The sequence below is a fragment of the Gavialis gangeticus genome, unplaced genomic scaffold (assembly GCF_001723915.1).
Source record: "Gavialis gangeticus isolate Ggan-Ray unplaced genomic scaffold, GavGan_comp1, whole genome shotgun sequence".
Classification (NCBI taxonomy): Eukaryota; Metazoa; Chordata; order Crocodylia; family Gavialidae; genus Gavialis; species Gavialis gangeticus.
The window spans coordinates 23,563,646-23,574,623 of record NW_017729011.1 but is presented as its reverse complement, the minus strand read 5'-3'; the positions used below and the strand labels follow the sequence as shown (position 1 = coordinate 23,574,623).

The 10,978-nt window shown below is 39.4% G+C and overlaps 1 protein-coding gene across 1 annotated transcript in view; it reads left to right on the top strand.

Annotated features, from left to right (window-relative positions):
- TTLL11 (tubulin tyrosine ligase like 11) overlaps window positions 1-10,978 on the top strand; it is a gene marked incomplete at its 5' end in the record, with an annotated part of 107,150 nt that overhangs the window by 17,714 nt on the left and 78,458 nt on the right. Inside the window, one exon of the mRNA XM_019510316.1 lies at window positions 1,485-1,618. Coding sequence (XP_019365861.1) covers window positions 1,485-1,618 — 134 coding nt within the window. The remainder of the gene's footprint in view (window positions 1-1,484; window positions 1,619-10,978) is intronic.

Below are 10,978 nucleotides of genomic sequence, written 5' to 3'. Positions count from 1 at the left end.
AAAAAAAAAAAAGAAGAAGCATCAGATCAAATCCTGTCCCAAAGAAGGGAATGGCATGACTCATTGCTATCACCAGAACTAGGATTTGCCCCATTGTACTAGATTCTTGATGTTTGGCAAGCCATATATTGGAAAAGGTTCTTAAATTGTGGATCATACCTTATAAATCAATAATAACTAAATCTCTTCCTAATATGTGGAATGAATGCCAGAATGGATCAAGGTTTTAAGCAGACACTAAGTTGCTTGAAGAGTGGAGTAGTTGATGTATACATACATTAATTAAAAAAACGCGAACATTAGATTATGATGAAAATGAGATAGAGAAACAATGCTTGTGCATTCGGTAACATCAATACAAATGTTGCCTCTGTGGGTTCTTTGGCTTTTGTTTTGCTTTTTTATGGTGAAAACAGTCAATTTTATATTGAACTCTGGTCTGTTTCTGGGAAGAGCTCAGAGCACAGTTCCTTAGATGGATTTTTTAATATTGAAGAGTTCATGTCGGCTCTCATTTTATTATGACTATTCTACTTTTTTAAGCCCCCTTATTTCTCATTTAATCCCAGTGTAGATCCCACTAAATAAGAGCTAAGAGCTTAGGGTATTGACTTATCTAAGCCCTTCACTTCAGATTTATTGCAGCGGTTAGTATGCTGAGAAACTCCAGATAAAGAACTTTATGCTCCACTGACACTGACTTTTTCCTGCTTGTGGACAATGCGCCTACAGCTTGTAAAGTGCTATAGTTTTCTGGTTGTTTAAATCTCTTGCCATGTGCAGTGTCTACTTGAGCTGTAGCCTGTGTTCATGTGGTAAGCAAGAAGAATGAACCGATCAGCGAGGTTAGAGATACGGAAGTCCTTCCATAATGCATTGTAACTCCCACGAATGTTAACAGGGCCCAGTCCTGTGATCTTTTCAGCACTTTGTGCAATTTTCTTGTCATTTGTAACTTCCAATTATTTTCTTCCATGGGAGTCTAAGTCAATTGGAAGGATGAGGCAATTGGACAAAATAGACTTCAAAGCTGCTTATATAAAAGGAAACATTTTTATCTCTAACATAATTGTTGCAGTGATGGTAAATAATTAGAGATAATCCCAGTGTCTGGATCAAGTGTTGTCTCCTGTTTCTGGCATGTCAGCAAAATAAGGTAAAAATTCCTGGCTGAAGCAGTATGTTAATCATTGTTTGCACAAGAATATTCCTTCCTTTATTTTCTGTGGCAGTTTGGACAGCTAGCTTACAGCTTTCCCAAACATACAGCGGTGAGTGCAATGCAAATAAATCCCCAAGGAAAACTTGACCAAGGAAAATCTTCCATTACCACGACTAACTAAAAATGTGCAGCTTACATTGAAAACAATCCCCAGGCTTAAATGTATGGTAAGTAACAGCATACCAGCTTGCTTTACTATGCAGAGCAAGGCCTAAGTGAATAGTTTTCAGTGCTTCCAAGCACCATATTTTATTTTCCCCAGGTATGACAGAAATGGTGCGTAAAATTACCCTGAGCCGGGCAGTGCGAACAATGCAGGATCTGTTTCCTGAAGAGTACAACTTCTATCCCCGTTCCTGGATTCTGCCAGAAGAGTTTCCCCTCTTTGTTGCTGAGGTATATCACTTTTCATCATGCTCTCTGAACAATGTTGCCAGTAGGCTATTGTGGCCTTGTCATTCTTTATTACCTTTTGCTTTCATTTATCTGTTAGATTATTTAAAAAAAATGATGATGTTGATTCTAGGGAATATATCTTTTTCCATTTGCCTCAGATCAGGTAGTCTTGATGAGCTGCCTTTGCTATGCTGTAGAAATAATAGCAAAAATACTACATCTCCCCTTTGACAACAAACGTCATGTTTGAAATTAAAGCCAGCAGAAATGCAAGCCCCTTTTTCCTATGTATTTTATTGGGCTAAGAACGAAAGCGTATCAGGAGGTCTGTGGAATGTGACATCTCACCAACTTCATTATCACTGAAGTCTTTTAGTTCATCCAGGCTGTTGTATATGAATCCTTCAAAGCTGAGTTTCTTAACCTGTGTATTTTATATTATATATTCATGTCTTCCTGTATGTGGAATGAGTGCCTGAGTGACCTGCCAGACTGTTCTTTTTTAAATATTCCAAATTTAATAAAACTCATTTTCATAAAACCCCAAATGAATTAAATTAGAAGTTGTGTAGCAGTTTCTGGTTCTGTTATAAAATACTGTATACGTTTATTTTAACTCTACACTGGGTAACCCAGACATCCTTGCATTCTGGAGTATCCTCCACTTGGAAAAGTGAGTGGAAAAACGTACAGATTTTATTAGATCTCTACAGTGTGTATGTCACTTCAATACAATAACCTCATTGGCAGTAGAGATAAACCAGAGGTCACCACCTAATACATACTCCTCAGACATTTGGGATGATTTGACTGAAACTGTATTAATGACTGTGAAACTAAACGAATTTTGTACAGTATCTTCAGCTTTGTTACTTTAGATACAAGATAGCTTAGTAAAAACGGGTATAAACTGCAGTCAAATTGAGGATTCTAAGAGCTGAGCAAAGAGAGCTTCGGGCTAAACTTCCAGTGTGCTGCACTGTGCTTCCAACTGTGATTCCTGTGGGAATTCTGCTGATTTTGAGTTATAATGCAGTGATTTTTTTTTTAAATCTTTTTAGGGGGAGCAGCACTGCAAATGTCTCCTAGCACAGTTCAGTTTATAAGAGCAATGTCCATGCTGTCAGCAGGTGGCACTGTACAAAAACAAATAACACAATAAGCTCTCATTGGAGTGAAGAAGATTTTGGGTTTCCATTCCAAGAACAGCAGATGTCCAATAACGCATTCCTCGGAGTTTCCTTTGCATATGTTCTTCCATCTGTATTTGAGAAAAGTATAGTTCTTGTTATCAAACATTATATTTTTATGCCGTAAGAGTTTATGTTCTACTTAAAAACACAAGCACACAGAATTGAATAAAACTCTGCCATTATGTAGGTCTTTGGAATGAGATTGGGGGTCCTAGTCACTCAGCTGTTCCAAGAGGAGTTCTCTAAGCTTTGCTTATTTAACTGTTGTATTTAAAAAAATAAAGTCTGCTGGAGATTGAAGTCTTCTTTCTATCTATTAGCAGGTATGGCACAATATATTGAGTGTCTGCATTGTAGGCAGACCTTTGGAGACTGGTGTGGGGAAGGTTGTATAGTTGGAGCTGTACTTACAGCCTGTGTAAACTCACCTGAGATGGCTTATGCTAACTTCAGCGCTAGCACCAGTGAAGATGTGGTGGCATGGAATTCACCCAGCATTTCAAGCAGACTTGTACAACCTATCCTTCAATGACTTCACTGATATCAGTAGCTTGGGAATGCCTTGTCTATACATGTTATAATTACAACTCCTAGTTGCAGAGTGAACATGTCCTAGGAATGAGAGGTCAACTCATTGCCATTCATATTAAATTTAGTAGTGGGGGAACTTGTGCCAAAGAGCTAGACTGAGACCCCGGGTGAGATGCTGCTTTTCTCTATTTTAATAGATAACCTAAAGATGAAATCTGTGAACTGTTTGGTGACGTTGCTTCTCCTTGCTGAGTTACTATGCGCTGCCAAAATAAAATTACCTCTAGTATGTCTTAATACTTATCCAGTTCTACAAACAAGAGGCTGGCTATCTATCTATCTATCTATCTATCTATCTATCTATCCCTGAACCAGCCAAGGGCTGCCAACTGTTCTCCAGTCTCTCTTCCCTCAACTCAAACCCTACTTAGCGTAGAAATTTGTTTTTCAACACCCCTGTTTTAAAAACAATCAGTGAGAGAGCTGTCATCTTGCTAACTTGATGTACATGGGTCCATAGCTAGGAAATATAAGCAACATTGTGATTGCATGAGCATCATTTATATGAAACCAAACTAGTGGCAGGTATTTCTGACAATGGTTTTAATATTTACTTTATTCTATCAGTATATATTCAGCTTTCTCAAAATAATATAGCTGCCCAATATGATTTGTAATTTCTCAGATGGCAACCACCTCAAGGAAGAAGTGCCATTCTGTTTGTTCCCTTATAGCTAGGTCTATAGGCTTTTGTCTTGAAGCTACATAGAGGTTTAGAACTTCATATTTATTTCAAATGGTGCTATCTTTCACAGACTTTGTACCTTGAAAAGTCTTGTTTAGGTATTTTAAATGGGTAATGCTGCTTTCATTCACAGAACTCCTTTGTAAGGTTTTCACAGTTTATAAGTCTCTCAGAAGTTTTTGCCATAAAACTTTCATATGTGATTGCTGCTATACCTCAAAACGTGGACTGCCAGTATCTCAAAGTATCAGAAAATGAGGAACAGATAAAGAAGTCTTTTGGGGATTATGCTAAAAACTATTGCCAAGTACTAAGAAATAATCTGTTCAAACCACAGAGCCAATGGTACATTCTCTTTTTAATAGGAATGTTGTATTCAAAAGTTTGTGGGCTGGGATTCAAACCAGGACCTTGATTACTTTCCTGCTGTCTTGTACTGCCTCTGAGCATGATGAATAGGCAGAGTTTGATTAATTTTAATAAGAACCTAATTTAAACATTCCAAGTTTTCAGGCAGAGCTTAATTTTGGTGGTTTAATCTGTTCTTTTGCTGTTAGAGACCTCATATATGTATGGGCATGAATGTTATAGTCTTTGTACATTCAAATCTAACTGCATATTTTTAAGTTTCTTTCCAAATCATCCAGTAAAGATAACCCATGTATTTTTTTGTCAAAACCTGTATAAATGTGGCTTCTCAACTTATACTCAAGATAATGGTGTCCACAAATTTGTGTATGCAGCTTTTTCCTGGAGATGTCCAACTATGAGCGAAAGAGATTATCAAATATTGTAGCCCTTTTATGGTCTCTCTCTTAAAATATTGGATACCCTTTCAGTTTTTGAGACTTGTTCATTTTCCGGGCTGGTACAGACATACAGTGGTTACTTTCCAAAGGTAACCTAATTTCATTTCTGAAATGAGTGCACCTGTGTCCTTTCTTAAAACATTTTTATTTTGCATCAACTTTGTAGGAATCTGCACTCTGAAGGGGCTTGAGGTATGTAAAGATACCACTAAGACTCTGAGTCAAGGTACTTTACTGCATTAGTCAAATAGAAGATGTTAAGATCAGTTGGGACAAAGCTGCTGCCACACGGTTTTTCTTTCCCAAATAACCTGGAATACAATTTACAATGTGGTTGGAACATACTGCCCAGCTTTATACTTAGTTTAAATAAAAAAAGTCATAACAGTGGGTTTGGTTTCTGGGGATTTTGGAGTAACACATTATAATGTTTTGTCATGTTCTCACCTGTTCTGGTTTGCTTTTGTAAGCAGTGTCACGAGGGTGACATTTTAATTGCACTTTTGCTCAAGAGAACGTGGCTGGTATTTATATGAGAGCAAATCAGTTCTTGAATGAGCATTAGTACAGAATGAAAGCTGTCTGGCCGTGTTTCGTATTGTAACCTTGCCAAAGATAGAGTAGAAGACGCAGTATCTTAAGTTTGCCTGTTACCTTGTTTGGAGTCCAAAGCTGTTTAACTAACCTTTGGGTTAGTTGCTTGAATTGTAAACCGGGTCTTATTCCTGCCGATGACCCCCCCCCCCCACACACACACACACTCTGTCTCCTTACTAAAAGACCAATCACTGTGTCAGTATAGTGCTTCAGGCTCTGGTTAGTCTTAAGTACTCTGCTCTTCCCAGTGTCTTGACCCTGAGGCTAATATGTTTTTTAACGCCACTTACTTCATCCACACTAGGTAGAAAACTCTGCTAAAATTGTATTACGTTGTTTTTCGGACATAATGCATAAATCTTCTAATGGTGTGGGGGCTGACCAAAAATACCCATGTACTTCATGCTGTGTGTTTATGCTAGTTTTGGAGAAGCCCTTCAGGCATTTCCTTCAGGACCATGAATCTGCTTTCTTGAGGCCAGTCAGTCTGGTGAAAGACCAGGTAGATTGTTCCCGGATTGGATCCCTGATTTCAAGATTTATTTTTTCCTTGGTTGGCACATGTTAGTACCAAGGGACTGGAAGGCCAAATAAGAGAGTGCAGGGCAGAAAGTAAGGCTTTGAAGCATGCCTGGAAATGTGGTAGAATGCTTTACTGGATTTGAAAGACAAATGGGAGAGAGCATGTATAAACCTCAACATCTATCAGCTTCAGTAGGCTTGGCAGCATGTCCATGTTGGTAGAAAAATGATGTCCTTTCCAGGGCAAGTGAATGGATTATGGAAGGAGTTAATGGGATTGTTGATCTTTAATAACGCAATAAACCAAATTACCGTATTTGGCTGTGAGTTAGTACTTGTAGCAAAAGTGCTAAATTGAGTCCTTGGACCTGGTTTTCCAGACTAGAGGAACTAGTCTGACTGTGTGGGTAGGATTCTTTTCTCATTCTAAAGTCTGTCCCCTGATATTTTTTTTCAGTCACCAAATTTTCATATTATCCAAAAAGTTCTCTTTTTTTTTTTTTTTTTAAAGAAGGCAGAAATGGTTTAGGTGGTTGACTGTGTTACATCTCTTCTCAGACAAAATGGGTTGAAATGTGATTCATCTGCCTGTCTAGGTGGACTGTTCATGTTTTCACTGGCTAGGGAAATAACTGATTGCCTGTTTGATTTTGGAGCGTGTCAGAGAGAAGCTCTTTGCTTTAGCTCTGAAACTAGCAGGTTTGGAGCACCTGGCTTAATGGTGCTACAATTCCCTGGCCTGTCTGCAGTAAGCAGGTGCTTTGTTCTGAACTTGAACAGCAGTTGAAGTGATTGTTAAAATACAGTATTGCAAAGCAGGTTGCTCTTGAAGTTGTCCCCAGAAAGTACTATCCTCCTTCAGCAGAAAGCTGCTGCAGCTGAACAGAAAGAGCCTGAGGCAGGAGTAGCAGAAATGGGGAATGGGAGGCATATTGTCCCTGTGCTTCTAATGCAGCAAAACCCTTTGTTCACTGCCCTAGTAAGCCATGATTTGCACTGCGTGTGTGTCTAGGAACGTAGCAGGGCATGAATGTGAAGGCTTATCAGATATCCCTTTCCTAACATTAACTTTGTCCAGGGTGAAGTAGAAAGTTGGTGTCTCCTACAGAAATCCTTTTTGTGGTTTGGGGGGTAAAACCATCAGTGGCCAAATCTTGCTTTCCTTACTCATGCAACAAGTCCCATTTACTCTTATCGACTTGACCCTATACTAAAGTATATGGAAGAATATCTGATGCTGTCTTGTGCCTCGAAGTGGCCTGTCATTCCATTAATATTATCAGTTGTCCATGTGCAAATCCTAACTCTAAATAATTACATTTTAAGTCACACTACAGCAAATGGGAAGATTGAATGGTGGGACTCCCAGTACAGGAAAACCCTCATTACACTCCGGAAATCTCACAGGTGGGATAATAGGATGGACCAGCATAGATGGATTTTCTACTGTAGCCATTAGAAAGCAATAGTCACCCCTGAGAATCCCAGCGGTCTTCATGCAAGTCTGCGTTCCTTGTGGTCTAGTTTTTCTCCACCTGGCAGTATCAGGACTGATTGTGGCAATCCATTGATTTTTGGCTGGTGCCTCAGAGTACAAACTATCAAGGAAAAACAATTTCCCACGCTACTTTTGTGAACCTGTGTAAAGCAAAAGCAACAGCTACCCCCTGCTTATTGCTAGATGATTTTAGAGTGTAGCCATGGCAATTTTACTTCTTTTGCTTCAATTTGAATTGTGTGAGTTCAGAGTGTGTCCCAAATGTCAATGGGATTTCAGTACCGTGCTGGGCGGTGCATTCGTTTTTGGCCAGAGAAAAGTGGTTTCAGACTCTTATGCATGGAGAATACTGTGGCCAGCTGCAGGACCTCCTGGACTTTCCTGGCTGGCCCTCCTTGTTTAGGCTCCTGTGGCTGAATTTCTCAGCTTTGTCTGTCAGTAGTCATTCTCTTTTCATGGGAACTGGCATTTTAGACTTCTTTTCTGAAAAGTGCAGCATGTGCCCAAGCGTGTTTATTTTTCTCTCCCAAGTAAAATGTGTGACTGTAATGTTCATGAAGGTTGCTGGATTTATAGTCTTGGAGACAGTAGTACTGTAGCCATAGTACTAATATAGCACTGAGAACAGCTGTACAAAGTTTTTTGTTCTACTTTGAGCTGGACGTAAAGGGTGACATGATGGCTCATTCTTTGTTGCCTGTTCAGTTCTTGGTCTCACTGCTAAGACTACCAACAAGGTTGCCAGTGGATGCCAAACTTATTTTTTGCCATTCCTGACATGTACGTTAACAACTGGCCTGCTAAGGGCACTTTCCAGTCGCCAACAAGCTTCACATGGCAACAGCTTTTGAGCACTGGTGGTCGCATCTGCATGAGATGCTAAAAGCCCAGCAGACTAATTCTGCTGCACATTAGTGCATCATGGTGAAAGCCGTGCTAATGCGCAGTAGAATTAGGCTACTGTGCATTGGCGTCACTTAAAAAGCACGTGCTGGTGCTACTGCGCAGGAGTGCCAATTACAGCTCATGAATGCATGTGTAGACATGCCCAATGATGCTACTTTTGAACGGACTGCACATGTGTTCAAGACTCCCAAGGCATCCAGTCCCCCAAGATGGCTTGACTTATCTTTGGCAAACTTAATAACTTTGAGGCATGTCAACTTTGGTAACTTAAAAATATGCCTATGTTCTTTCCTTCCCTTGCAATGTGTTTTAAAGCACATCGTATTTTATGATTTACTTTTATTTTGGATTGCTCTGAATTTTTCCTGATCCTCTGCTCAGAATATTCTCTATCCTTATTGAGGCTTCTTAGTAAAAACTCAAACTATAGAGACTTATTACTTGTGTACAAACAAGTCAGACTTCGGTAGTAGCAGTTATTCATGTAACATGAGGGATCCCTATATCCAGCAGATACTGTCAGGTGCTCACAATGACCCAGTTACTACTTTTTTTTCTTCTCTTTTTTTGTTGGTCCTACCTCTCAGAAATAAAGTTGAAGCTTGCAAAACTTTACTTTGTTTCTTGGGAATGTCATAATGTAAGCAATTTAGATGGGGTGATTGTTCTCTTCTCAGATGTAAAAAAATAATTATATTGTCTTTGAAAGTGTTGATAGAAGATATGCAGCCTACAAATGTGCAGATTTGTGCCCAGAGATTAGTTATCAGTGTCCTGTTAAATTCTGATTCACTGTGTCCAATTGGGAATGATGTTAGCCTCTCAACACTTCTTGCTAAATGAATGTATGAATTAACAAGTGGTGTTCAAAGGCTAAGTAACCCTATTACAATAATTATATTTGGTCCTGCCAAGTATTAGTGCAGTTCTTTCCAAGTGGAATGATCTAATTTTCTTACAGATAAGATAACTGGTTCTTTAGGGAATTAAAGCTGGCCAGATCTGTCTGTCTGTCTGTCTGTCTATCTCTTCTCATGTCAATATGTAAAAATCACTAATGGGCCTGGTAGAAACTCCAGATTCAAGTACCTTCAAATTTTGAGGGCCAGCTGGATCCCATTCAGAATTTTGCGACTCCCATTTGTTTCTCATTCCTGATGTTTTATGCTTGTATGTGAATAGACATGTCTGCAATTCTCACCTGCTCCATTTATGGTTTTGAGTTTGAGGCCGTGTTTGGAAACCGGTAAGGCTCTGAGTGCTTGCAGACGTTGATAGGCCACAGGTGGAGATTTGGGTGGAACTGCTTCCTGTATTTATTGTGAGGGTCTAGGACCCAGCACTTAAGCCATTGTGCCAAGGAAATGGCCATGTCACAGGGTACTGGGGAAACAAGGACCACAAGTAATAAAGGCTCACACTGCAAAAATGTGTTGCAGCGTAGACAAAAGGGCATCTGCTCCACCGTAAGGAGTATGCAAAGCAGCCACCTGGTTCTTAAGCAATGCTCTTGGTACATGTTAGGCAGAGGACTTGCTTTCATCAGCAGCAGCCTCCTTTCTGGGAAGGCATGGAGAGCTCAACATGGATTGGTGTTTGAAGTATCAGCTTTTTAAGGGAGACCTTATTTTCTTGTTATACTTTTCTCCCCAACCTTGCTACCTCAGTGACTTGCTGCTTCATGCTGGCTTATTGAGAGATGCCATGTGACAGGATAGAAAATTTCTTATCTAATAATTTCCTTTCTAGTAAGGGCATCTCCCTTTTAACCATCAGGATAATGAATTCAATTGTCAAGATGCATTTTTGCAATGAAAAATTGTGGAATATATACAGTCCTTTTCTGGAGGCAATCCATTATCACCCATTAACAGTGAAAAGCACTTGACATACTTCCTAAGAAATCCACACCATGCAGATGCAAATTAGAAGCATTTATCTTGAGATACAAAGTTATCTGTGGAAGAATTAGCATTTATTCTGTGTAGCTATTTCTCTAAGCATTTTTCCCATTTAAATTTGTATGTGTTGCTTGTTGTTTGTTTCGAATAACCACCATTGTTTACAATCATCCACTAGGGGGCAACGCGCATCATACCGAATGAGTACAATACAGGAGAAATCGGGGAAGTAAATTGAAAATCTAAGAGCTGTGCTAACTGGGGAAAGATACAAGGCTAGGCATGTAATGCATTTGAGATTCAACCAAAGGTTTTGATACAGTATTAAATACCATCAAACTCCAGACTTACTTTCCTCACCTTGCTTATTTCACACTATGTATGCTCAGAGAAAACATATGAATTGTAATCTGCCAGCAACAGATTTCCTTAATGTGGAGCAAAACCGTTGCTGAAATGAGTGGAAAGAATTTTTTCTTTGTTCATGTTGATCAGAAGACTAGCAGTGAATGCCAGGCTGTAACGTACCTTTGGTGTAATTTCCAGGAAGTAATCAGCTCCAAATGGAAGAACAGAGGCAACTGGTCACAGGAGATGCACATGGTATATAGTCTGTTCAATGGAAGAAAATATAGGTTTTGGTGATGTATTTTACTGT